This window comes from Poecilia formosa, unplaced genomic scaffold (genome assembly GCF_000485575.1).
Source record: "Poecilia formosa unplaced genomic scaffold, Poecilia_formosa-5.1.2 Scaffold444, whole genome shotgun sequence".
In the NCBI taxonomy this organism is placed as follows: Eukaryota; Metazoa; Chordata; class Actinopteri; order Cyprinodontiformes; family Poeciliidae; genus Poecilia; species Poecilia formosa.
In genome coordinates this window covers 299,568-325,730 of record NW_006800383.1, presented here as the reverse complement: position 1 = coordinate 325,730, position 26,163 = coordinate 299,568, and the positions used below count along the sequence as shown (strand labels likewise).

At 36.7% G+C, this 26,163-nt stretch overlaps 3 protein-coding genes across 4 annotated transcripts; 1 reads left to right on the top strand and 2 right to left on the bottom strand.

The window, feature by feature from the left end:
* Positions 1-967: 967 nt before the first annotated feature.
* LOC103155722 (synaptonemal complex protein SC65-like) lies at positions 968-7,223 on the bottom strand. The gene is made up of 7 exons (XM_007577510.2): positions 6,447-7,223; positions 5,392-5,541; positions 4,483-4,654; positions 3,381-3,509; positions 3,162-3,307; positions 2,076-2,159; positions 968-1,969 (listed from the first exon to the last, which is right to left on the bottom strand). The coding sequence occupies exons 1-7, from the start codon at positions 6,921-6,923 to the stop codon at positions 1,823-1,825; spliced, it is 1,305 nt and encodes a 434-aa protein (XP_007577572.1). The 5' UTR covers positions 6,924-7,223; the 3' UTR covers positions 968-1,822.
* A 1,571-nt stretch (positions 7,224-8,794) lies between these two features.
* Positions 8,795-17,137, top strand: fkbp10b (FKBP prolyl isomerase 10b). Its single transcript, XM_007577509.2, has 10 exons — positions 8,795-9,184; positions 9,381-9,526; positions 9,938-10,127; positions 10,355-10,500; positions 11,981-12,170; positions 12,262-12,407; positions 14,957-15,146; positions 15,228-15,370; positions 16,301-16,464; positions 16,735-17,137. Exons 1-10 carry the CDS (start codon positions 8,988-8,990, stop codon positions 16,927-16,929), a joined length of 1,707 nt encoding a protein of 568 aa, XP_007577571.1. The 5' UTR covers positions 8,795-8,987; the 3' UTR covers positions 16,930-17,137.
* On the bottom strand, positions 17,127-25,459 carry LOC103155720 (7-methylguanosine phosphate-specific 5'-nucleotidase A-like). 2 transcript variants are annotated; one of them, XM_007577507.2, is made up of 10 exons: positions 25,310-25,459; positions 24,112-24,186; positions 23,941-24,039; positions 22,983-23,052; positions 22,652-22,698; positions 22,297-22,382; positions 21,297-21,386; positions 19,779-19,941; positions 18,504-18,704; positions 17,127-18,427 (listed from the first exon to the last, which is right to left on the bottom strand). In XM_007577507.2, exons 1-10 carry the CDS (start codon positions 25,310-25,312, stop codon positions 18,293-18,295), a joined length of 969 nt encoding a protein of 322 aa, XP_007577569.1. In that variant the 5' UTR covers positions 25,313-25,459; the 3' UTR covers positions 17,127-18,292. The 2 variants fall into 2 exon arrangements, with proteins under 2 accessions (XP_007577569.1, XP_007577568.1); XM_007577506.2 differs by lacking the exon at positions 25,310-25,459 and having other exon boundaries at positions 24,112-24,192.
* Positions 25,460-26,163: the final 704 nt, after the last annotated feature.

Here is a 26,163-nt window from a genome sequence, read left to right as displayed (position 1 = left end):
TTGGAGGGTGGGTTGGATTAGGGTTGGAAGGATGGATCTGATTGGGGTTGGAGTTGGGGTTGGATTAGGGTTGGAAGGATGGATCTGATTGGGGTTGGAGTTGGGGTTGGATTAGGGTTGGAAGGATGGTTCTGATTGGGGTTGGAGGGTTGGATTAGGGTTGGGAGGATGGATCTGATTGGGGTTGGAGGGTTGGATTAGGGTTGGAAGGATGGATCTGATTGGGGTTGGAGGGTGGGTTGGATTAGGGTTGGAAGGATGGATCTGATTGGGGTTGGAGGGTGGGTTGGATTAGGGTTGGAAGGATGGTTCTGATTGGGGTTGGAGGGATGGTTAGGGTTAATTCCAAACCTTATTCCAATTCTAATTCCAATTGGGCAAAATAAAGCACCGTATTTTCCGCACTATAAGGCGCACCTAAAAACCTTAAATTTCTACAAAAGCCGACCGTGTGCCTTATAATCCGGTGCACCTTATATATGGACCAATATTGAGCCACAACAAGTCTAGCAACTACGGTAAGCAGCCGCCGATTTCATTTTCTCCCGTAGAAGAAGAAGCGCACAGTGCATGCTGGGATAGTTGTCAGAACGCTGGTTTGTAATCCGCTAATAAAGTTTGACTGACCAATCTACCTTCCGACCTGATAATCAGGTCGTCTGCAGGTCATTTAGCACCACATTCTCCACAAACATGCTGTGCAGGAACGGAGAAGGGTGACCATCGTCCGGCCACGTCCCGGCCCAGTCTGAAGGCTCTCCTCACCAACCGGGGTCGGACTGTTTTGCTGACATTCCCTTTAGTGCAGCTCCATCTAGTGGATGCATAACGTAACTCCAGCCTCTACTGTAGCGTCTATTCTATGTGCCTTATAATGCGGTGCGTCTTATTTATGAAAAAAGTTTTAAAATAGGCCATTCATTGAAGGTGCGCCTTATAATGCGGAAGATATGATAAATATTATTTTGGGGAGACTATCATCCTGAAAATTTTGGACACTATTTTTGTTTTTTTTTTGTTTTCCTAATTTATATTTTAGATCTGCAGTGGTTTGCAGATTGCCTTTGACAGAAACATGTGTACTTTGCTTACTTCTTTGAAATTTTGTGTTTTTAGTTTAGTGAGCCAGTAAAATCCCATCTTCCTACTTTCATTAAAAAATGTCCCAAAAACACGAGAGACAGTTTTCATTTCCATTGCAAAAAGTTTGAACACCACTGCCTTAAAGCTTTCTGTCGCTTTATGGCGCTCATAAAGGCCAGGGAGGCAACAGAGAAATTACCCTTACAAATGTTTTTGTGAAATCTGTTGCACAAAATATTGATTTTAGAAAATAATCATAACATAGCTTAATTAACTAAGAACCAGATAATAATAATAATGTTACCAATTTCCTCAGGAAAAAAGTAGAAACTAAAATGTCATTTATTTGTAGAAAATATTTTAAAACAAATACATCTGGAAAAGTTGCTTTATAATTTAGCTGAATGGAGCAAAATTAAAAGTTACAATAAACAAGAATAAAAACAAAAAGCAAAATAATTTGGTTTTTGTGATGTAAAAGAAAAGCCTGGTGAATCATTTCAAACTCTTTTTGGACATTAAACGTGACATCATAAAACAAAGTGAAAAGCAAATGCAGATTTGATCAGTTTTTTTAACAGTTTGCTTAAAAGTTGTTGCTGTTTTGTTAAACAGAGGGCCAAAAACTTCATGACATAACTATGGCTAATGCTTAGTTATTACTATGATACTATTTTAATTAAATTTAAGAATCTAACATTACTAAAAGCAGCAGAGCTGGAGCTGTAAATGGTTGAGCTCAGATGTCGGCCTCTCCTGCGTCTCCTTTTCCTTTCTTCTGCCTCCATTTTGCAAACATGGACTCTTCATAATCTCCCACACCTTCAAATTCGGCATCGGGAGACTCGGAGGACAAAAGTGGATTTTCGTCTGGTCCACTAAAACCCTTGACAGAAATATTACAAAGCCAGTCTTTACTGGCTGAATTATTGATGATATGAAAGAGTTAAATAAACCAAAATGTTTAAAGGATTACATTTTGTCAATCTTACCTCATCATTTGTCTCCAAGTACTTTATTAGAAACGTCAACATCTGTTTTTGAGTGACGGTCTGGTTGTAGAATCGAAGAGCTTCCTGTTAAAACAAATTATAACAGATGGAGACAATATGCTGTCATTATAGCTGGCTTTGATATATACTTTTAAAATATATTTAGTCAGGCTGCACCATTAAGTTGCTCTAATTTCAAAATAAATTTTTTTCGGTAGCTAATTTAGAAATACACTCAAGAAATTCTTTTTCTTTTCTGTGACAGTAAATGTGACTTTTTGCAAACCTCCATATAGATCGCAGACAACTTGACCTTAAGTCAGGCTGATGCAGCAGTTTAGTACAAGTAAGAAATACTGCCACCTGCAGGTGGGAGCCAGCATCACTTTAACACAATGTTTTGACCATTTTTGTGGGAAACTTACAATAAACTCACAGTTATGCATTAGCATGAAAAAATGCAGGTATCTGTTGATTTTGTGTAAATTTCTGTGAAAAAAACTGCAGGAGCTGATTGATGTAATTTGGAAGCATGCAGATAAAAACTGCTTTGATTTGATTGAATATTGATGTTGATATTGCTCCATGATGTTTTTCAGAAATATTGTAGTTTCTAAGATACTAACTGTTTTATAAAATCAACTTTTATTTAGCCAAACTTAACACAGTTTTAATTGCTTTAAATGATTGTTTTACTCTTCCATCATGCAACAGGAATGCTGGATAAAAGCTGTTATTTTTTTAACTCACTTCCATTATTTGTTTTAAATGTAACTTTTAAAAGAGTCCTGCTAATTATTTTTATAATATAGAGTTGTAATTGTACATTCAAGTATTAATGTGCTATGTTTCTCATGTTATATTAAGTGTTTAATATTATATTAAGTGTGTGCAACTGTTTTTGTATTAAATGCATTTTTATGATGTGGACATCCAGAAGAGGAGCCATTGTTACATCTATGGCTAGTCCAAACAAACAAACAGGAGAAAGCAGGACTGTTTCACTCAGAGCTGAATGTTTTCTCAGTTTTCCGTCTCATTTTCCTAAATCTCTTGTTGGTTTTCTTCAGATAAAGTTCTTCTTACTGTTCTGGGTGTGAAGTGGTGGGCCTGCAGGCCCCACTGTGGGCTGTAGGCCTCATAGTACAGCAGGTTGTCCTTCATCACCGGGTCTTCAGGCTGGAACAGGAAGTAGCTGTACGCACAGGGTACGGCTCTGCGCCCGTCATTCACTGCCCAGAAAATTACAAAATTATAGAAACAAGAATATGAGGTACTGGAGAGCTGGACTGGAGCTGAACTTACGTTTGTAATAGGCGTACTGGAGGTAGTGGTAAATAGTGGGAACAAAGTTCTCCACAAAGTAGCCGCCAACGTTGGGCTTTAGGTTTTCCTCACACTTTATCTTGCATTTTAACGTGTCAAAGTAGACTTCTGTGGAGAAAAATAAAACCCTTACTTAAATGAAAAGCAGCTGAGATGTTTTAGACGTTTTCCTGATGTGATTTTCATTTTACTTTGTAGTATAACCATAAAATACTGGTAACTATTCACCAGCAATAAAATACACAACATGTTTCTGAGTTTCTCACCATTTGCCTGTTTGGTGTCTCTGACATGCAATCAGAAAAGTGATAACACTAAATGTACATTTACAAAATTAATTCTAGTATCTTACACTGAAAAAAGGAAACAGGTGATCCAATTTTAAAGAATTATTTAATTTGTTACAAGTCATCAAATTAAGTTTATCCAGGTAAATGTATTAAGCTTATTAAACTTACTTCACTTAAATAAAGTAAGTTCAACAAAATTAATTTGATTACATGTAATAAATTAACTTTTTTTTTTAGGTTTGAGCTCCGTTCTCTTTTTTTTTCAGTGTATTCATTAAAATATTACTGTGTGTAGTTTGGTACATTATGTTGATTTATAGGTTGTAATTATTTTTCAATTGGATTTTATTTATTTTTGTAAAAATACTATAAGCTCAAAATTACTCAGTGGAATTTAATTATATTTTATCAGAAAGGATAAATAATCAATGGAATAATTGCCATACAATTTTTTTCCAGGAATTAAATCAAAAACAATTAAATCAATAGTTTTTCTTAAAGTTGAAGTTCTTGAAATAAACAATCATGTTTATTGTTGCTGTTGCCATTTTTGTCACTTTTACAACTTTCTGATGATTTACTACTATATAAGCAGAAAGGCAGTGGGCCGAAAGTAGAACCTTGTGGTACACCGAGTTCTGAAACGTTGGTCTTCTGTCGTCACCTTCAACAAATTCTCAATTAAACTAATGAGAATTTTAACTCTTGACGTTAATGGAGAAAAATCTTAAGATTAACAGAATCAAAGCCTAAGTCTTGGGTTCATAGTGAATTAATTACTTCATATTTACCGGCTAACAGAGCATAGAAGTCTATGTGTGAAGAAAAATGGCCGACCCCGTCACATTCGGCCTGGCAGAGGTCGTACTCCTGCAGGTAGAGCCTCAGCGCTTCCTCCAGGCGCTCAGAGCCGCTGCTGTACTTCCCCAAGTCGACAAGCTTCACGCCGCTAACAAAAGATGCCTGAAAAGTTTTTAAAAAGTGGGAAGTAACTAGTTACATTTACGCAGTTACATTTACTTCAGTAACGTTTTTGAAAAAAATTACTTTTAAGCATATTTTTTACTACGCTGTTCTTTTTACCTTTACCTTTTTACTTGAATTAAATGTATTATGAAGTGTTTCTACTCTTACTTGAGTAAAGTTTCTGGATTTTCTACCCACTGAATGAAAAACAAACATCTTTTAACCAAAGATTCAGACACACACCTGCAGTTTTTGTTAAAGTTTCACAAGTTTTTATTGAAAGAAACTGATTTGGAAGGGGAAAAAAAAATCTAAATTTTGTTGTTTTTTGTTTTTGTTAAATTGTCATTGTCATTTTGGTCATTAAAATACCAAAATTTCCACTCAACTTTATATTTTGTTTCATCTGATTATGTAACTTTTAAATATTAAATGATTTATAATTTGATCAGTTGACCAGTATTTGAGAAGACTTTTACCAAATACTTTTTTACTCTTGAGTAATTTCTTGGACAGTTACGTTTCACTTTTACTTTAATAAAAATATGTTGACGTAGTGCTACTTTTATTTGAGTAAAATTTTTGGGTACTCTAAGTCACATTAGGACAGAGGGGTCAAAGTTGAGAAACCTTCAAGGCACCAGTTGTGATTTTAATTCAGAGGGGGGTTAAATAAATAGATCTTTTTCCCCTCAGAACATTTGCATCATTTTGCGTCTGGCTTTTTGCCCCACCTCATAAAGTCGTTGTTCGTGGTCGATGAGGAAGCCGTCTAGGTCGTACTCGTTCTTGTACTCCTCCATCAGCTGCAGCATCTCCTGGTCCTCGGGGTTCCTCTGCAGGAAGGTGTAGGCGCACGGGACGGCCCGCTGCAGGTCGTCGAGCTGGAAGCAGACGGGAACAGAATTAAGGCAGAAAAACCTTGGAAAAAATAATAATCAGCTGGAAATTTAAAGCAGAAGTCAGAGCAGGACCTTAACAGGATGCAAAAAGATCCAGAAGAAGCCGTGCAAGAAAATAGTCAGGTAAGAGAAACACGACTTCAACATATTTTTATTTAAGTAAAAGTAAAAAGTGGCCTTCCAAGAAATTACCAAAGTAGGAGTAAAAAAGTATTTGGTAAAAAGTTTACTCAAGTACTGAATTGATCAAATTATCAATCAGTATCAATAGCTATTTAAAATGACATCATCAGACGGACAAAATATAAAGTTAAGTGGAAAATTTGGTGTTTTAAGGACGAAGACGACAATAATTCATATAACTAAAATTAACTAAATCAAATTTTATCTGTACAGCACATTTCAGCAACAAGGTATTTCAAAATGCTTTATATCATAAAAACACAAAAATACAAAGTCATAAAACAACTGAAAAATTATATTTTGCTGTCATTTCACATTAGATTCTTGATTAATGTTTTATTTATTATGTTTCAAAAGCGACTCTAAACAGGTGGGTTTTAGTCTGGATTTAAAGGCACTCAGTGTTTCGGCTGTTTTGCAGTTTTCAGGAAATCTATTCCAGATTTGTGGCACGTAGAAGCTGAATGCTGCTTCTGCCTGTTTGGTTCTGGTTTTGGGGATACAAAATAAATACATTTCTTTCAATACAAAACTTACGAAAGTAACAAAAACTGCAGGTGTGTGTCTGTGGGGATAATTTTTGGTTAAAACATGTTTGTTCTTCATTCAGAAATATTACTCAAGTACAAATAAAAAGTACAGCGTAGTAAAAACCAATTTCTGTATATAAAGTAAACTAGCTATTTCCACGCTTTGCGTCCTACCTTAGCGTGAGCAAAGTGCAGATATCTGTACGGGGATCTTTTGCTGAACTCCTCCAGGATCTCGATGCTGGGAGGCGGCAGCTGCAGGACCGGGAAATGCGCCCTGCACTTCTTCTGACAGGACGCCGTCCGCATGACGCGCCAGCAGACGCTTAGATCCGGGGCTGCTGCGAGGAAAAGCGGCTCCTCATGACTGCTGCTGTTACACTGGAGCGAGCAGAACCGCACACTTTCCCTGAGAAGTCGGTGCAAACGCAAACTCAGCTCCAAGTACTGGATGGATTTGGTCCAGTTTCCTGCTACGTAGCTGTCCAGCGCCAGTCCGTAGGCTGCGGTGAGAGGAAGGAGTTCTTCTTTGGGAAAACTTATGAAGCTGTAGCTCTCATATTGTGCGGATGTCTTAATAAACACAAAGTTCACACAGAAAAGCATTAGAAATATTAAATACAAGCCTCTTTTTGCGCTCAGTCCAACCATGATGAGAAAACATTCCCGCGTTTCCCTCCTCTCTTCTGCAGAGTTTGTGATTTGGTGGTCTGCTGAAGTGATCAGGGGCTTGTGGGAATTCTGGGATTGGGAATTTCTCAGCGTCACTAAAACAGAGAACTGCTCACCGGTCAACAGCCAGGTTTATTTCCGTTTTGATTTTCCTTTGACTGGAGCGCCTGGAAAAGAACAATCTCTGAGCTTGTCTGTTTCAAATCCAAACTGGTTTTGTCTTATAAACCATAAAAAGTTAGTGGCTGTTTTTGACGTGAGGAAAAGGAACATAATGCTTTGCTGTCAACACTACAACTAAATAACGTTTAATGGCGTTTTAAATTGTCCGGTAAACGTCCGACGAACGTTCATGACAACGTCATCTGAACATTGGATGCTAGCTGGGAAGATCAGAAATAGCGAGGGAGAGGAAAGTAGGTGACAACCTTAACATGTAGATGTGATGTGGAATTTGGTGCGTTTTGTTTCAGTTAAAAATAAAAAAAAGCAACCGACACACCAATTCTAACAGATCATCAGTAGAGCAAGTTTAGCTAATTACCGCCGCAGTGTTAACTTAGCTAATAGCAGCGGTAGCTAATCTACCACAGCGATTGCTTATCTTAATAATCGCAAAATAAACATCAAGCCTAAGAACATGATAGTGTAACGGACTGAATGTGTATGAAATGTTTGAGTGTTTTTTGGTGTTGAATCCTGTTGCATAAAGTGGTGTTGTCAATTGCTATGGCAACGAGACTGCGCAGCTTAGGCCAGGGGAGGGGGTGGGGGGGTTGAGTTTTTCTGCGTTATTTTACCATTTGCTGTGGCACACAGCCCTAAATTAATAATACCTACGTCTCCAGATTTCATTTATGTTACATGATTGTTCTACACGGCAACCCGGCTACGGATAGCATGTAAAAGAATAGTATATTTGCCCTCCAGCTACAACTTCGGGATGTAAACATCCGAAGGGGTTCCATATGATAAAAGCATAGCCAATAAAAAGATGATACATGAATGTGCTTAACATCTAATTGGCTACATGCGCCAATATACTTCATCCAAAGTAAACAGAGACGAACAGTCATGTGTCCAAACAGATGCAAAATATACATACAAAATAAGTTTTTGTATTTTGAGATATCTTTAATATAACAAATTAATTATCCATTTATCAAATTATCTGTATTTTCTTACAGTTACAAGATTCATTAGAAGCACATTAATTCTTATTTATTGAATTGTGGCACTTTTGGGCCTCTATACAACCAGGTCCTTCTGATTATTGTTTTGTTAAAATCTCTTTTATTCGCCCCAGGCCACATTCATGCTTCATTCCGCTAACAAGCAACCATTGCGTGGATCATTTCGCCTAGTTAAAGCGTTCCACACTTTTTCCGTTTCAGCTAAAAACGTGATAATCTTCTACTGGTCAGAAAGTGGAAGCTGGAAACTGTTCAGTCACTGATCTCCGGTTGTTTCATGGCTGAGAGGCGGACCTCTGCAGCTGCATGCAGCGGCGTCGCTCTGATTTCAAAATAAAATCAACTAACGCCTTGCTTTAAGTATTCAGGATCAGATTAACTTTAAGATCTCACATCGACTTTATTCTGAAAACATCAAACTTCGTCAAACGTATTCAAGACCAACAAATTACAAGGGAAGACGTTTAGAGTAAATAAGATAAAAATAAAAAGCAGAGGTAACTTTTTTTAGCAACACAAACTGGATGTTTTAAAATGTTTGGTTGGATTTATTGCGACTCTGTGAAGAAGCTCCTTATTTCTTATTGTGGAAATTTGAGCTGAAGTGCTTCCCACTCCCTCTTACATTCCTCCCACTCTTAAAAAAAGGAAAAAAAAAAAAAAGTCTTAGCGACCTGGAGACTGTCCACGTTTACAGCCCCGCTCCACATCCGCAGCCCTCTGCGTGGAAAAACGCACTCCCCACACGCAGGCCTTTAGATCGCCTCCGCTTCTTTTCAATTCGGCCTAATGTCCATTTTTCTACTGCTTTTACGTCACTTTTAAGTCATTTGACCCCCTTTGTGTAAAAATGCTTCCCCTTTGCGTTGTCTTCTCTGTTCTGGTTGCGTGGTTTTCCGTGGAGTCTAATCCCAGCCCCGTGTTGGGAGATGTTGTCGTGGACAGATACGAGATCCCCAAAGACTGCGTGAGGGAGGCGAAAACTGGAGATTACGTCCGCTACCATTACAACGCCACGTTTACCGACGGGAAGACGCTGGACTCGAGGTGAGACTAGAAAAATGTTTGCCGGTTTCAAAGGTTTTCCAGAGAATCCTCGACTTTGAACGGAGTGAAAATGCAGGTTAAAACAAGTTCGCAGCTTCCACTAACATGCATGCCCTGCAGATACAAACATCCTCCAAAGGTTGACCCACTTCTGACATTTTCTCCTTCAACCTCCGGGGGTTTTCCTCACTTGCAGCTATGAGAAAGGAGCAGCCAAAGTCGGCCTGATCGGGGAGGGTCGGCTCATCGCTGGCGTCGATAAAGGCCTGCAGGGGATGTGCGTGAATGAGCGCAGGAAAATCACCATCCCGCCACACCTGGCTTACGGGAGCAGCGGGGCAGGTAGATTTTAATTTCTGGGGGACATTTTAGACTAAAAAAAAAATCTAAGCTTTCTACATCTTTTGTAGAAAGCCATTTTGCTGCAGTTGCATCTAACATAGAAAAGTTCAATATCAGTCAGACTGGACTGAAATCTTTTTGTTACTTGGTGATGTGAAGTTGTGAATCGCCTCTGTCCTGTTTTCAGTAAACTAAACCGGAGTTCTACTGAAAATCGTGTTTCGTTGTTTCAAAATTGAATTAAAATAAGTTTTTGTTGCAGATGCAGAAACCCCATTACTTGCATAATTAGATGTAACTGTTATTGCACAAACAGGGTGAATTTAAAGTAATAATTACTTTAAATTATTATTTAAATACTTTAAATAATCAAACTGTTGAATTAAACTTGCCGTGACATTTTGCTTCCAGGTGATGTGGTTCCTCCGGACGCCACGCTGGTGTTCGACATCCATCTCCTGGATCTGTGGAACAAGGCCGACCTGGTCGTCACCAGAACCGTCAGCACGCCCAAAGACTGCAAACGCTCCGTGATGCGCACAGACTTTGTGCGCTACCACTTCAACGGCACTCTGCTGGATGGGACCACCTTCGACTCCAGGTGAGTTCTGGACGTTTTGCTGTTTTAACGGAGAGATTTCCTCAGCTTCTATAACTTCATTTAGAAGTTAAACTGAAAACGGCGTCTAAATGAAACCAAACAGAATCTACTTGCAGGCTTGAGCCAAATCGACAACCTGTGTGTGTGTGTCTGCGCTGTGTCCAGGTGTGTTTTCTGTGTCTGCTTATGTGTGTGACTGACTTAGCTCTTGTGTGAGCCCCGCGCAGCTACAACAGGAAGCAGACCTACAACTCGCTGGTGGGTGAGGGCTGGCTGGTGAAGGGGATGGACGAGGGCCTGCTGGGCATGTGTGTGGGGGAGATCAGGCACATCGTAATTCCACCGTTCAAAGCGTACGGAGAAAAAGGATCAGGTAGGAAGACACAGCAGATATGATACGAGAGCTTTCCTGATTTTAATCTTTATGTGATGGAGTATTACAGCAATGCTAGAATAAAAAGACCTTATTCTCATATTCTGATTTAATTCTTGTAATATTTTTACGTTATTCTAATTTTATGACCTTGTTCTCACGTTGTCTTGACTTTATTCTTGTATTAATACTGAGTTTATTCTCGTAATATTACAAATTTATTCTCATATTATTATGTTTATTCTATTATTTTGACTTTATTCTCATAGTACTATGATGTATTCTCAAAATGACTATTATATTGTTATGACTTCATTCTTGTATTATTTCAACTTTATTCTCGAAATATGACTATTATATTATGTTGACTTTATTCTTGTACTAATTTCTTCTTGTGATATTGTGACTTTTCTTGTAGGAATTTATTATCGTAATATGACTTTATTCTCATAATCTTATTTTTTCTTAGAATGGGTCTAATACGCCATAACAGTATTACATTTAATTGAAGAAATGTTGATTTATTCACGTTCATTCATTTTTTCAGTCTCTTAATATGGAGCTTGTAGGAAACTGCTAAGAAATACACAACGCTTTATATTCCTTTATACTTTCCACATTTTTGTCACATTAAGCGTCAGAGGATTTTACTGAGATTTGATGTGATAAACCATCATAAAGTCATGCATAAATCTGAAGGGGGAAGAAAAGATTACATGGTTTCCAAGTTTGTTTTTGCACATAAAAATCTGAAAAGTGTGGCGTGCATGTGCATTCTGCTTCCCCGAGTCAGTACTTTGTAGAACCAGTCAGATTGGATGGAGAGGTTCTGTGAACATCTGCAGATTTTTGAAGACTTGTTTTAACCTCCATCTTCCCATTAAACAGATTCCTTCCTCAGAGAAAACTCAGAGCAGGATGACAGAAAATATTTGCAATTTTTAAATTAGAATAGAATATACTTTATTGTGGTGTGTAGTAGCAGCTTCCCAAATGCACATAAAATACAAATAAACAGCTCAAACAACAGTTTAAAAACAACAGAAGACCAAAGTTATTGCACACCTTGCAGGCCTAACATTAACATTTAAAAACTTTAAACTCTGCCACATTGTGGCAGAGTTGTACATACATACATGTATGTATGTGTACATACATACATGTATGTACACATACATGTATGTGTACATGTATGTACACATACATGTACCTTTTATTTGATCAAAAAGTGATATTCCTTCCTCTTTCTTTCACATTAAAATTAGTGAACTAAGTGATAAACCACTGCTTGTTTCTAGATAAAAATAAAAGAGAATAATCAACTTTTCTCAGCTATAAAATACTTCACTCAGCAAACCTAATGGCAAATAATCAAAAATAAAGGTTTTCCCTCCAAAATGAGCTCATATGCTGTGTTTATGGTTAAAGCCTAGTAGCAGTGTGGGTTATAATCATGTTATTGGTTGTATCTGTGTGGCAGGAACCATGATTCCCCCTCAGGCGACGTTGGTGTTTGACGTCCTGTTGGAGGACATTCACAACCCGAAAGATAACATCACCATCGAGAACCAGGAGGCTCCTGAGCCCTGCACCCGCAGGTCCGTGGCGGGGGACTACATTCGGTACCACTACAACGGAACCTTCCTGAACGGGGTGACCTTTGACACCAGGTGTGTCCAAATTTGAACATGGATTATTTATTTTGCTGAATTCTTGAAACTTGTAATCAGAACTTTTACCGTATTCATCTGTTTATCGCAGCTACCAGAGAAACAGCACATACAACACCTACATCGGGATGGGCTACGTGATCCCAGGAATGGACCAGGGCCTGCTGGGGGTCTGCCTGGGGGAGAGGAGGAGGGTCATCATTCCTCCTCACCTTGCTTATGGAGAACAAGGAGCGGGTAAGTTACTGCAGGAAAAGCATGAAGAAAGTTTGGTTTACTTAAAATCAAACATGTAAAAAACATTAATAGATACCTGGAGCTAAATATTAGGCTTTTAACTAGATTTTATATTGTTGAAAGAGAAGACAGGAATAAATTTATGCCAGAAAAACTTTAGATTTTCTACAACAAAAACCATGGAAATTTCTGAGTTTCAAAAGTCAAAAAATTGCAAGAAAAGTCTCAGAAATTTTGAGATTAATCTCAGAAACTTTAGACATACAAAAACATGGAAATGTGCAAGATAGAAGAAAATTGTTGCAGCTAAAATTCAATACAGTTTGATTTTTATTCACACTATTAGCTTTGGTATCTCTGCCAATTTTATTACTAAACTTAATTTTATTTCCATTTTATCAATAATCTCCCTGTGATGTTTGTTGTGGAGCACTTTGGTCAGCTGAGGCTGTTGTAAATGTCCTATATAAATAAATTTTGACTTGACTTCAGTTTCAGAAGTTTAAAATTTTGAACTTGGAAATTTTCAGTTTCAAGAGTTGAACATTTTTTAGTTTTTTTTTTTCTAGCAGAACTTTTTTTACTTTCCACGCTCAGAAATTTCCACGTCTTTTCTACAAAATTTCTCAGATTAATCTAAAAATTTCCGAGTTTTTCTAGAAAATTTTCTGGTCATAGCTCTGATTTGTACAGAAGATTTGGACCCTCGAGAAACAATTGCTTGATGAAAACATGGACTCTCTTGAAATTTAAAACCTTACCCAATTATTAACATTTAGCTGTTAGTGCTTTGAAGTTTACCAAAAACTGTAAATTTATTACAGAAATTCAATATCTTGTAGCCTCTTTTTAAAAATTATTTTCCTGTCGAAAAAAAATTACTGTAAAAAAAAGAAGAAGAAAAAAAGCTTGCCGTAAACTTTGCCTGCTTTGCTAACTACCATTGTCCACTGCAAAGAGAGAAGCATAGACATAATATAAGAATAGACGCCTCATGCACCGCTCTCATCTATTGTCGCTGACGAGATTTAGGACGGCCATCTTGGAGTGGTACACCACTCCACTCAGAATTATGTGTTTAGCAGGCACAATGACGTATCAGCGCATTTAATCGATCATAACACGCTTTTTTGTTACTGGAAACCATATTCAAACATCTATCAAAGTTACATTTCTAAACAATTGTATTTTTTAACTGTATTGATACATAGTTCAGCATATTTAAATATGCTTAGTGGCTATAACAATAGAACAGGAATAGAATATTCTGATATTGTTGTATGATGAGCATTTTACAAAGCACACAGCCGTTCATAATTTATTTAATAAATTATTTAGTAATATCAATACATATTTATATAAATATACAAACACAAATAAATGATTAATAATGACAGATTAACGATGATTAATACTGAATAATATATATTAGATACATGTTTATATGTATATATATATATAAACATGTATAGCCTAATATAAATTATCTGTCGGCTGTTATCCAGAGTTCTAGCTTCAGAGTGATTCAGCAGAATCCGTCTCTCTTTATAGATATCTCCCACTTCTTCCTCACATCGTGTCTTTATGAAACCTTCAAAACAAAAACGGAAGATTTGGGATTTATCTTACTTTTGACAGAGTGAAAGAATTACACATAAATAATAGTCTTTACCACCTGTGTAAACTTTGCTGATGAATGTTATAACAAGTAATATAAGTTTTATAATATACGTTACACTGTCACATTTCTAATGTAGGCTCTTGTGTCAGATAATCTAAGCCAATATTAGAGAATAATTATTTTTTTAGATTTACAGAATCTCAGTTAGCCTTCATAGCGGGGCTGAACCCGTATTACACCAAGCACTGTAGCTAATATTAGCTCGCACCTCACCGGTGGACATAAATACAGTAAAGTAATATTCTAATGACAATATATACACAATAATATGTCCATCTTACTTGTGAAATGTTGTCTGTCAAAACCTCACATCAATAGTCCATCGATCCGAACAACAATATCCCTCAGTGCTGAGGCATCTTCTGCTGTTTTGGTTGAGCAAAGTAGGGGGTTCGACCGCTCCAAGATGGCCGCCGTATTTCCTGCGCCGGAGCAGCCAATGCGGGGTCTACTCTTATATTATGTCTATGAGAGAGAAGAGCCGAACTGAACTAGATGACTGTTAATATTTGGAAGCGTTGCTAGCAGGTAGCGAACGGCTTCGTTCACTTCCTCCGCTCCGTTTCCTAAAACTACAGGTAGACGCAGAAAGTTGACGTCATCGTTCACAACTTCTTCTGTTCGCTGATTGGCCCGGTTGAAATTCAACCTGAGAAAACCGCTTTAATGGGATAAAGCCAGACCAAGCACAAAAACAGCTAGCTTGTTTTTGTTCTTTTCAGTTCATTTTAAACGAAAAAACAAAGTAAATGTTCACGGACCGTGAAGAGTTATTAGAATCGAGCGGAAGTCAATATTCAAGCTAGTATTTTGGGCTAACCTTACGTGTTTCCGTTGGGATTAAATAATTTCTTGGCGGTGTGTTCAGGTGACGTGATCCCCCCGTCAGCCGTCCTGGTCTTCGACGTCCACGTCATCGACTTCCACAACCCAAGCGACAAAGTGGAGATCGAGGTAACCTACAAACCGGAAGTGTGCAACGACACCACGACTCTGAACGACCTGGTCCGCTACCATTACAACTGCACTCTGCTGGACGGGACTCTGCTCTTTTCCTCGTAAGTTTACGCCTGTTTGTCCAGCCTCCGTTTTTGACAAGTTGAGCATGGTTTTCATTTGGACGGCCGGACTTCCTCTAGGCACGACTATGAGAACATGCAAGACGCAGTTCTGGGCCAGGACAAGGTGATCGACGGGCTGGATGAAGGCTTGAGGGGCATGTGTGTGGGAGAGAAGAGGAGAATTACAGTGCCGCCTCACCTCGGACATGGAGAGAGAGGAGGTGAGATTGGAGCAGCCATCTTTGGTTGCGATCACACTGCAGCCTGAAGTGACCCAATTCCTTTTTTTCTCTCTCTTGACATAATTCGACCTGTATATCTTTTCATGACAGTCTGATCAACACAGACTGAGACGCAGATCACTTGGGTATCCGATAGGTATCCGATTCAAATGTGACCGAGCGTCATCAGACCTGAACGTCATCGATGCTCGACAAACGTCACTATTCTGCGTCGGTACGCTCAAGTGGGAAGAAAAAACAAGAATGGCGGACTGTAATAAGAATTAAGTTGTTAATGTGCTGGCTCCGGTCGGACAACAATTTTAAAATCGTAAGCTAAAACCGTTAGCATCCATGTTTACTTCCGCAAACACTTTTTCATGGCGGTTGGTAAAACACTGAGCACGTGTGGTTATTGCGCCCTCTACTGCATATGCGGTACACTTTCAGGTCGTTTGCAGTTCACACTGGAGATCACATATAGGTCGCTTATATTTGGAAGTGTGAATGGTCACGGCAAAAAAAAAAAAAAATCAGATTTGACAAAAGGAATCTGAATTGGGTCACTTCAGGCTGCAGTGTGAACGTAACCTTACATTGAACTTTGACAGGTAGAGAGATCCAGGTGACAGAAATAACTTGATTTTCAACTTTCACTGCCCAATCAGTTGCTCTATTAATCTGTGAAGTTTTGAGCAGTTGAAAAGGAAACTGTTTATCTATAAGCTTATAAGGAATGTATATTGTTAATTTAAGTAACCAAGAGATTGTTATTTTTGAGATGTCCTAAGACTTAAATCTGCAACTCAGAGTTTAACTAAACCAATTGTTGCATAGATTAATATTCATCTTTGGGTTAGATTAGTCTCTCCTGAGGTTTGTATGCACACAGCTTCTACAATCTAAAGTAGGTCTCTTGTTGTCTGTCAGCTGCTGGTGTACCAAGCAGCGCCGTTCTGGTCTTCAGCATTGAAATGGTGAGCTTTGAGCGGGGCGTCCCGCCCGGTTACCTGTTTGTGTGGCTCGAGGAAACTCCGGCAGATCTGTTTGAAACCATGGATATGAACAAGAATGGAGAGGTGCCACTGGATGAGGTATGTTTCCTATAATTCCTCTTTATTTCTTTAAGGATAAAATTAGAATCTGTTCCACACCTGGGTGTATTTGTGGCATATTTAATTACATTTTGCACTGGTAGAATAATTAGCTCACTGTAGACAGACATGATATAGGAAAAAGTATTTTCTACAGTTCTACAAAAGTTTGACTCCACTTGGTGGTGATATTAGGAACAGCACAACTTATTTTAACTACAGTTCTTTTCCTGATTTACCTTTTCATCATTTTGCTTCTTTGTCTTTTAGTTCACAGAGTTTATCAAGCTCCAGGTTGCAGAAGGAAAAGGCCGGATAAAGCCGGGAATGACCATGGAGCAGATCGTCGCCGACATGTTCCAGAACCAGGACCGCAACAAAGACGGCATGATCACGGCCAGCGAGCTCAAACTAAAAGTCGACGAGGACAAGGAACGGGAGCAGGCGAGGCATGAGGAGTTGTGAGGAGGGAAAAAATGTTTGGTTTTCTCTCAGGGATGAAAAACAAAACAAAAGAAGCCACAGCTCATACGCAGTGTCAGTTTATTTACAGTATTGGATCTGAGAAAAGACGTTGGAGAAACAATTTCTTGTGGAGGATTTTGAGGTTTCTGAAAATAGAGCAAGCACCTTTTTGTCCCTGAATGTTGTAATAAAAAAGTGTTTGTAAAAATAGTTTTTATTTTATATTTTCCACTAACATTACACACTGGACTCATTCATCTTCTGTCAGAATCGATAGCGCTGATGGTAGCACCTGGTTTTTTCTGAGGAATATTTGATTTTTCTTTTTAATATATTTTATCTTTCAAAAAATATCACTGCAGTCAGTGTTCCTTTATGCAATCTAGAACCTTATATTCATGTCTTACTGCAGTGCTCAAGAGGAACCAGTTTTAATTTATAAATTAGCAAAACAGGTTAATAGTTTAACAGTTTCTGTGCTTGTTCTGTCATTACAGCTTTACAAAAATACTCAACATTGATTGTAATTTTACTTTAACCTTAGCTTCAGCCTTTCAGAAAACCAGTGATCCACACAGTCAGTTATTACAGTCACTAAGAACATGCACAAACAGAACCGGGTATTATACTTCCAGGTCTGAGGTTTGACAACATTGTGTCTCAGACATGACAGAAAACGCATCATGGGCTTCGTTCACACTGCAGACAAATGTGACCCAAATCTGATTTTTATTAAGTAGATTTGAGCCACTTCCATACAATCGTATTCAATGATTTTAATGTGATTATAGTGGGAACAACCGAAGCGTTTTTAAATGCGATTTTAGCTGCTTTTCCTTCGCATTATCAGATTTACAAAATAATTTTCTGAACGGAAGTGTGCCAATTTCGTTTTTCCAATACAAAGATTTGGCCGTATGGAAATTGGTTTATTTTGCAAAATGAGTAACATGAACAACAACCGGATGTTGCCACTGACACAAACCACAAAGACGACGACGGGAAGTAGAAGTAGGACTGCACAAGAGTTATTTTTTCTTATAATGTGAACAAACAAATTCACGTGTGATTTTAATTGAGTTTCTTATTTAATAGAAACACAAAAATTGCAAAATTGTAATTTTTCAAAATTCAAGGTCTGCAGTGTGAACTAAAAGCATCACATCACTATGAAGTGTTTTTTTTTTTTAAAGAAACTAAAGGATCATACATAAATTTTTTTTTTTTTAAAGAAACTAAAGGATCATACATAAATTTGGTCTGGTAGTCTTTCAGACTACCAGACCAAATTTGTCGATTAAACAAAATGACATGCTGGTGCTCTCTCCTCAGGTCCGATTTGAGGTAAAAATGTGAGAATACATCATTTTTCCCGGTGCACCTTACTTATCTCTGATGAGACAATAAATCTCAAGATAGCGTTCGGAACGTCCATCGTCTCGTCCCGTAAAAGCACAATGTCAAACGAGTTCAAGAACGACTCTTTTCTTTCCTCCACCTGACGAGAAGCAAACACAAGATTAACACCTACCTGTTAAACAAAGCACAGGTGTAATAAAAGCTGTAAGTGCTACCTGGTCGTTGAGGAAGCCGACTGTCAGGATGTTCTGCGCCGTGGAGACGCCGTCAGCCATGCTCAGGTCCCCCAGAGAGTCTCCCAGCAGCAGGACGTTGGGCTGACCATGCAGCTCTCTGAGGGTGGCGCCGTGGGACAGAGCACCGGCCCGTTTGTTGTACGAATGGATCAGCTGACCTTTGAAGGCCTGCAGAACCCCCTGTTGGATGAGACCACACTGAGTTAGTCTCAACTCATTTTACGCTAGGTTTAGGTAAATGTATGGCAAGAAGAAGCAAACTTAATCCTGGACAAAACATTTCACATGGACCATCAAAATTCACCACAATCTCTCAATCCAAAACAGAGAAAACACACACCAACATTTATTTCCTTTTAATTCATCTAGAGAAACTTCTAGCTTATAATCTTATAAGTATTTATTCCTTAGAGAAACTCCTGTTAGACTTTTACTTCTTTTAGGAACTCCTGTTAGTTTACAAATCTAGAACAAACATGGAAAGTACAATCTACCTCATAAAATCAAACATGGACAACCGACATTTGTTTTATTAGAACAAGAAAACAGAGAAACCCCAACTAGTTTATAAATTCAACTTATTCTTATTAAACATGGGAAACTAATATGTAGTTTTATAGTATTAGCTTTTTGTCTTTCTTTTGGTTTTGTTTGAATTTCCTTCTAATTCAGAAAGAGCACTTTGAACTGCTTTGTTGCTGAAAACGTGCTACATAAATAAAACTGCTTTACATATGGAGAAAGTGCTCAAACACTGTAAAAGTACCAAATGAACATTTTTTACTTGAGTAAAAGTACTTGCTTTTAAATATGTCTAAGATATTTAAAGTAAAAGTACTTGTTGGCTGTATACCCCAATGCAGTGATCATTAAGTGCATATTTTCTTTAATACATTCATAGTGTTGTGCTACTTTACATAAATTAGAGGAAATACAAACAAAAGAAAAACAAAAACTCCACAAACAGGAGTTTCTCTGGATAAACTAATAGAAAAGAAAAGTAGTAAACTACATATTGGTTCCACATGTTCGATAAGAATAAGTAGTCTGTAATTTATAAACTATTAAAGAAATGGCTGAACGCAGCCACAATTAAATCTACTTAAAGTACAGGTACATGAAATGTACTTCAGTAACAAAGCACTTGTACTTCACTACATCCCACTATTGAGAATAACAAAGTACTGTAAATCAAATCTAAGAATAAATATGTAATATTTTAAAATAAAACATGTAAGGTGTGGTTGAACTCACAGTGTGGTCAAAGTCCATGTAATTGGAGATGATGTGGACGTTTGGGTGGAAGACGTGGTTCTGTCGGATCACCTCCTCCAGGATGTCGCCTACTCCAGCGGAGAAGATCAGCAGAGGAACGCGTTGCTCTGCCAGGCAGTCGAAGAACGCGCTGCACCCTTCCCTGCAGACACAAACCCATCAGTCAAACTCTTCCATCTAAATCGTGCCCCTTCTGCTTCCTGCTTTTATGAATGTTTCTCCAAGAAACCGCCTGGGGTCCATATAATTACAAAATATATAAAATTACAAAATATGTAAAAAAATATACTTAGAAGTAGACCCTACTTCCAAGTAGGACCTACTTAGAAGTAACCAACCCTATTGTTGCTTTTCCATATGAACTTAAACATCCCATCAGCTTTAACACAAATTGTAATCCAGTTCCCAAAGCCTGACGGTATTTAAAGTTTCCTAATCCCAGATTTTAATCAACTAAAATCAAACTTCATTGGTTTAATTTAAACCTATTCTTTATATATAAATGTAAACAGTTATTTTACATTCAAATTCACAATATAAGGTTTTTAAAAAGTTTAACCACTGGTGGCACACCAGTGCATTATAAGCCTGGCGGGCCACCAGGCTAAGCGTTGTTCATTTTTTAAGTCTTTTTACAATGTTTGCATTTTTTTAAGACTTTACAGTTGGTGTTCAGGTATTAATCTTACAATCTTTCAATAACACATAATCATCAAGTGATATTGTCAAATTTCCTGTCAACTTTAAACATTTTTTAACTCAAAAACAAGGTGGGCCGCTGGCCGAATGACTTCCCTGGCATCCGACCACCAGGCTTATCAAGTTTTCAGGGGGAAACCTTATTAACCATTACTTTTTTTATTAGTTAAAGGCTATGAAAACCGTACTCTTAACTGTGTCCAACACTTTTTCAAAGCAAGAAAAATGATTTAATCTGTCTGGAAATAGTAGAAGAAAAATAAAAAAGTGTAGAAACAAAAATAGCGTTAATATAAAAACTATTTTAACGCTGTGTTAATATAGTTAAGACAGGACTGACAAAAACAGACAGTGTGCACCTTTTTCTTTTTAAATGTGCTTTAAACCACTCAGTTTAGCATCAAACTCAAAATAGCAATAAATAAATATAAACACTATGTTATAATTAATTTGTATAATTTGCCATATTCATTTAGCAGAAGTAAAATTATTGTTTTCCTACTTAAGATCAATTAGTTTCTGTTGCTAAGACATCTTAAGGTTTGATGTAGCTGAATTAAAATTACACGAAACATTTTTTGAGAAATTGATTTTAGAAAAACGTTTATCTGGAAAAAAAAATAAAATTCTGGATCACAAATTATTTTCCATTGCTTGTTTTCCTTTCAACAGCAAATCCACAAGCCTGAATAAAATACACACACAGGAAAAAAAAAATCAAAACAGCATAGAAACCCTGGATTTACAACATCTGACATTAAAAACTATTTTTTTTTAAAGTTTCTCTGAGCTGAGTACCTGAGCACGGCGTTGGAATCCCTGACTGCGCGGGCCAGCTCGTCTTTTCTGATCCTCTGCTGAATCAGCAGGTCATGGACTTTAGTCCACCTGCAGAAAAAAGCAAAGTTCAAGCTTCTTCATCTTTGTTTAGAGCAAAAATATTTACCTCCAATGTTTCAGATACATGGCAAAAATATAATTTTAAAATTGTATTATAGTTATTTTCTTAAAATATAGGATTCACATTAGTATTCAGAACATAGAAACATCTCAAAAAATCAGAATAGAAAAGTTAATTATTTAAGTAATCTGATTCAAAACTAGGTAGTGCATCAATACCAGAGATGCACCGATCCGATACTAATATCTGTATCGGTCCTGATATTGGAAAAAAAAATTATAGATTGGGTATTGGTGACAATATGTCCGATCTTTAATTCTATGCTTTTTCATTCTGAGCCATGATTTATCTATTTTACATAATATTTAGAATTACTAATTACACTTTCTGAACCATTTGAAAGTTTATTTTTTATACGTTTGACCAAGCTAGTCAACATATTGTTTCTGTCAGTTTCAGTTTTAAACTGCCTGAGCAAATTAAAGTTGTTTTTACATGTTTCTACCAATCTTTTGAGGCTATTGGTGTATTTAGGTGTGCTGTACTGTGGCAGAATTATCAAATAGTAGGTGATAATATTGTCATAATATAAGATTGTTGCATTAAAATTTCACTTCTATCCATCTTATGCTTTACTCAAATTTTTTGGAATATATAATTCAGTTTTTTTCATTAATTGTTGATCATAATTAGAACTAAAATATTGAAAATATATTACTTTGTAATAGCACAATTTTAAAAATACACACCTCCCTTCCTGAACAGATTTACTGGAATAAAAAAACTTTTTAAGATTATTCAAATTTATTGTGATGTATCCGTATTGTTCTGAGGTTTCATATAAAGCGCAGTCCATGCTAAAACACTTTAATGTTTTCATGTAACAGTCTTTCTTACCATTCCACCATATAAGGCAGTTTTTCCTCAGGATTGAGGCTCGCATCAATTTCTATGGGATAATATGTGTTAAACAGCTTCTTCATCTGCAGCAAAACAACAAATCATGAACATGAAATTAAACACTAACAAACAAAACACCATGTGGTACATTGGTCTTAACTTTTAAATGATACAAATCAGGATTAGTTGTGCACAAAAACAAGACATTTTGACTTCACTCCACTTTGTTCTTGATGTATGTACATGTAAATATAAATAAAGCAACAAAAAATTACATACTAAAATAAATATGCATATTTGCAGCATTGTTATAACCAGTTAGCCTTACGTTTTGCAACTTTGGTAAAATTACCTTCACTGTGGAGTCGTCATCTATCAACAACCTGTTATTGAGGATGTCTACAAAATAGAAGGAAAATGATTATTACTGAGGACATGCATTTTCAGTGTTAAAAGAAAAATAAGCAAGTCAACATAACTTTATAGACTATTAAGACTTAAAAGTTTTGCCTTCTTCAACTTGTCATATGTATTATGGCTTTTTAAATAAATGCTCATTTCATCAATGTTCTGATGATCAGAATAAAGTTAAATCAGAAGAATTATATAACAAAAGTCTTGACACATGCAAACAATATCCTAAAAATAATACGTCACCTTAGAGATATTGACATTGTTCTTACTGTGGGTGGTGGGAACTCTTTTCCCCTTGTGTGCAAATTTGGTGAGCGTCATATCAAAGTCTGAGATGACCTGTGAAAGCAATAGTAACATAAAATAAAAAGCACACAGCAAATGCATACATTCAGGATAACTCAGTTAAGAAACAAAAACTTCATGCGTTCACACTGCAGAATGATTCCGATATTTTGACGTAATGCATCTGATCTTTTTATGACAGTCTGAACAACACAGGTCGTATTGTTCCGAATGTGACCCTGTTCACTTGGATATCCGATACGTATCCGATTCAAATGTGACCGAACGGCCAGGTCGCACTGATCCGACCTGAACGTCATTGATACTCGACAAACGTCACTATTCTGCGTCCTGATACGCGCAAGCGGGAAAAAACAAAACAACAATAACCATGACGGCCTATAATGAGGATTAAGTTGTTAATATGCTGCTCTGGTTGGACAACAACTTCAAATGTGTAAGCTAAGCTCCACCGTTAGCCTCCATGTTTACTTCCGCAAACACCGAGCTCTTCTTTTTATGATGGTTAGCACTGAGAACGCTGACGTTATTGCGCCCTCTACTGCGCATGTGGGACACCTTCAGGTCGTTTATAGTTCAACCTGGAGATCACATACAAGCCGCATATATTTGGAAGTGTGAACGGACACGGCAAAAAAATAATAAAATAAAATAAAAATCAGATTTGACAAAAAAAATAAAATAAATTAAAAATCGGAATTGGTTCACTTCAGGATGCAGTGTGAACGTAGCCAAAGACATGATGGCAGAATTTTCATTTGCAACTTTTCAATTAGAGATAATTAAATTGAGATATAAAGAGTTTCTCCCCAGTTGTTCAAGCAAACCAAACAGAGTTAGGATAAAGTTCTCTGAGGAATAATTACTAAACAGAACCGATTAAAAGTCAGCACATATTTCTTTATAATTAAAGAGCGCCACCTGCAAGCTGCCTGCTCCTGCTTTCTGCATGGCGTACATGGTGTCCTCCACTCTGCTGCGCTCTCTCATCATCACTGAAACCCTAGTCAGCTCAGGGATCTGAAAACAAAACCATCTTCTTACAATCCACGTTGACCTTTTTCTATTACAAAAAGGCACTAAATTCCTCACCTCAGTTTTAGTCAACTGGTGCCAGATTGCCAAGATGGTCCGCACTGGTGTGTAGATCCAGGGAATATGAAATACCTGCATGAAAATAAGAGGGATAAATACAGTCATCGTTCTGATCTGACAAGTTTTTCTCTGTTCAAACTTTTCTAAATGTTCATTTGTTATTTCAGACCGGTAGTAAATAATTTATCTAAATGTGAAGTAGTTGGATGCTCAGTTGTTAGCTCCTAAACCTGTTGATACTTGGCGTATTGCCAATATTTATAATCACTGTGTGAAAATACTATGTTGTTTATTAACAAATTAAACAATAATGAAGTAAACTGTCTGCAAGGCAGACAGCATGTTGCCTACACAAGATATAATACTGAAAAAAAAAGTATTTTCAAATGTGAATCAGAGAAATTCTGAAATGTCTTTAAAAAATATAATAAAATAAATGAATAATAATACATAACACTTATTCTACAGTCTGTAGTCGTTAGAATCAATTTGGGTAAATAATAACATATACCATTAAGCAAATAGTTAACCTGTCAAATACCTTATAGGCTCCAACACAAGTAAAAGCAAAAAGTAGCTTTCCAAAAAAAAATAAAAATACTTAAGTAAAAAAGTATGATAAAAAAGCATACTCAAATACAGAGTAACTAATCATAAAATCTGATTAAATATTTTAAAATGGTGTCATCAGACAAAATACAATAAATAATTTATTGAATACGACTACATGCTTGTTCTTTTTTCGTTGAAGTTACTTGAATTGGATAGACTAGTGACAAGTGATAGTGAAGAAAAATGTTTTTGAGCTTATCTGCTCCAGCTGACTTAAGCATTGTTGCCCTGTTGTATTCAAAATCCAAAACCAAAGAAAGAGTGAACTGGTTAAAATTTAACTGTCTGTTATATGCATGACTCATTTAGTATTTAAAAAAAAAAAAAAAAAAAAAAAAAAAAAAACAAAACTTTATTTACACTGGTTATCTCCAAATTGCTAGCGTTCACAGTGGGGAAAATCATATACAGTTTTTGCTGGAAAAAAAAAATATTTATTTTATTTGCAACAAAAATATATCATATTTTAAGGTAAAATAGCGCGTTGCATTTCGATATTTTAATAGCCAAAATAAACAAATACTTTAACTTCCGTGCTACTAAGGTAGCAGAGATGCTAACAGCTGTCCGTTACGTTACTTACCATTTTTAAACGGAAGTGTGACGTGCCAGTCGCGTGCTAACCGTTCTTCCAAACAACCGTTAAATGTTGTTCACATGGCGTCAAGTGCAATCGTCGAACTTAAAATGAGAAATAAATTTTAACAATCTTCTTGATTGCATTCTTGTGTGTTACACCAACAAAAGTCCCTCCCTTCCCCAGTCCCACGATATATAGTTCCGAGGGAACCATTTCTTCTCAAGAAGAGCAAAAAAAAAAGAAAAAGTTGATAATAAATGTAGTCAGTGATACCTTCCATTTATTCCAGTAAATCAAAAGTTTGATTTCTACAGAAAGGTCTGTCTAGTAGCTTTAAAGTATTATGATTTCAGAACTACAGAAACAGTAGTGGAAAATGGGCAGCAACTGTTAGTTTTATGAAGTAATTTCAAAGGTGTTATTGCCAGTCTCATATTTTTAATATAATATATTTTTGTTTGGTTTAGAAATGTGATTACCCAATTTTAAGGAGGTAGGACGTAGTAAAAGTTTCTCATAAAACGCTTTAAACAAACTGCTCCAGGAGGACTTAATTCCCGAACTGCATTATAGACAAACTATTTTACCGATTGTTGATTAAATTCACTTTCACAAAATTAGGTTTAGTAGAAAGTAAAAAAAAAGTTTTTAATGAATAAAATAAGTCAATTCAGAATATTGGCAGTTACTTTATTGTGGAAAACCTCAGTGAGATTGTAAAATTAAAGACATATTTGTTTTCCCCACTTATTTTCCTCAAAACACACTTAACATGAAGCAAAATCACCAAACAAATGACATTTATTACAATAAAAGCAGTCTTCCTGCTGGTTTCTAAAGTTTAAATCTGAATGTTA

Excerpts from the sequence above, each read along its gene's own strand:
- LOC103155722 (XM_007577510.2), bottom strand. The coding sequence starts at position 6,923 with ATGGTTGGACTGAGCGCAAAAAGAGGCTTGTATTTAATATTTCTAATG. Across the intron at positions 5,542-6,446 it reads TGCACTTTGCTCACGCTAAG|CTCGACGACCTGCAGCGGGC; the intron begins GTAGGACGCAAA and ends GTCTGCTTCCAG. Across the intron at positions 2,160-3,161 it reads ACCACTTCACACCCAGAACA|GAAGCTCTTCGATTCTACAA; the intron begins GTAAGAAGAACT and ends TTGTTTTAACAG.
- fkbp10b (XM_007577509.2), top strand. The coding sequence starts at position 8,988 with ATGCTTCCCCTTTGCGTTGTCTTCTCTGTTCTGGTTGCGTGGTTTTCC. Across the intron at positions 12,171-12,261 it reads GGGGTGACCTTTGACACCAG|CTACCAGAGAAACAGCACAT; the intron begins GTGTGTCCAAAT and ends TGTTTATCGCAG. Across the intron at positions 16,465-16,734 it reads GAGAGGTGCCACTGGATGAG|TTCACAGAGTTTATCAAGCT; the intron begins GTATGTTTCCTA and ends TTTGTCTTTTAG.
- LOC103155720 (XM_007577506.2), bottom strand. The coding sequence starts at position 24,192 with ATGCAGGTATTTCATATTCCCTGGATCTACACACCAGTGCGGACCATC. Across the intron at positions 18,705-19,778 it reads ACATGGACTTTGACCACACT|GGGGTTCTGCAGGCCTTCAA; the intron begins GTGAGTTCAACC and ends CTCATCCAACAG. Across the intron at positions 18,428-18,503 it reads TCGGCTTCCTCAACGACCAG|GTGGAGGAAAGAAAAGAGTC; the intron begins GTAGCACTTACA and ends GCTTCTCGTCAG.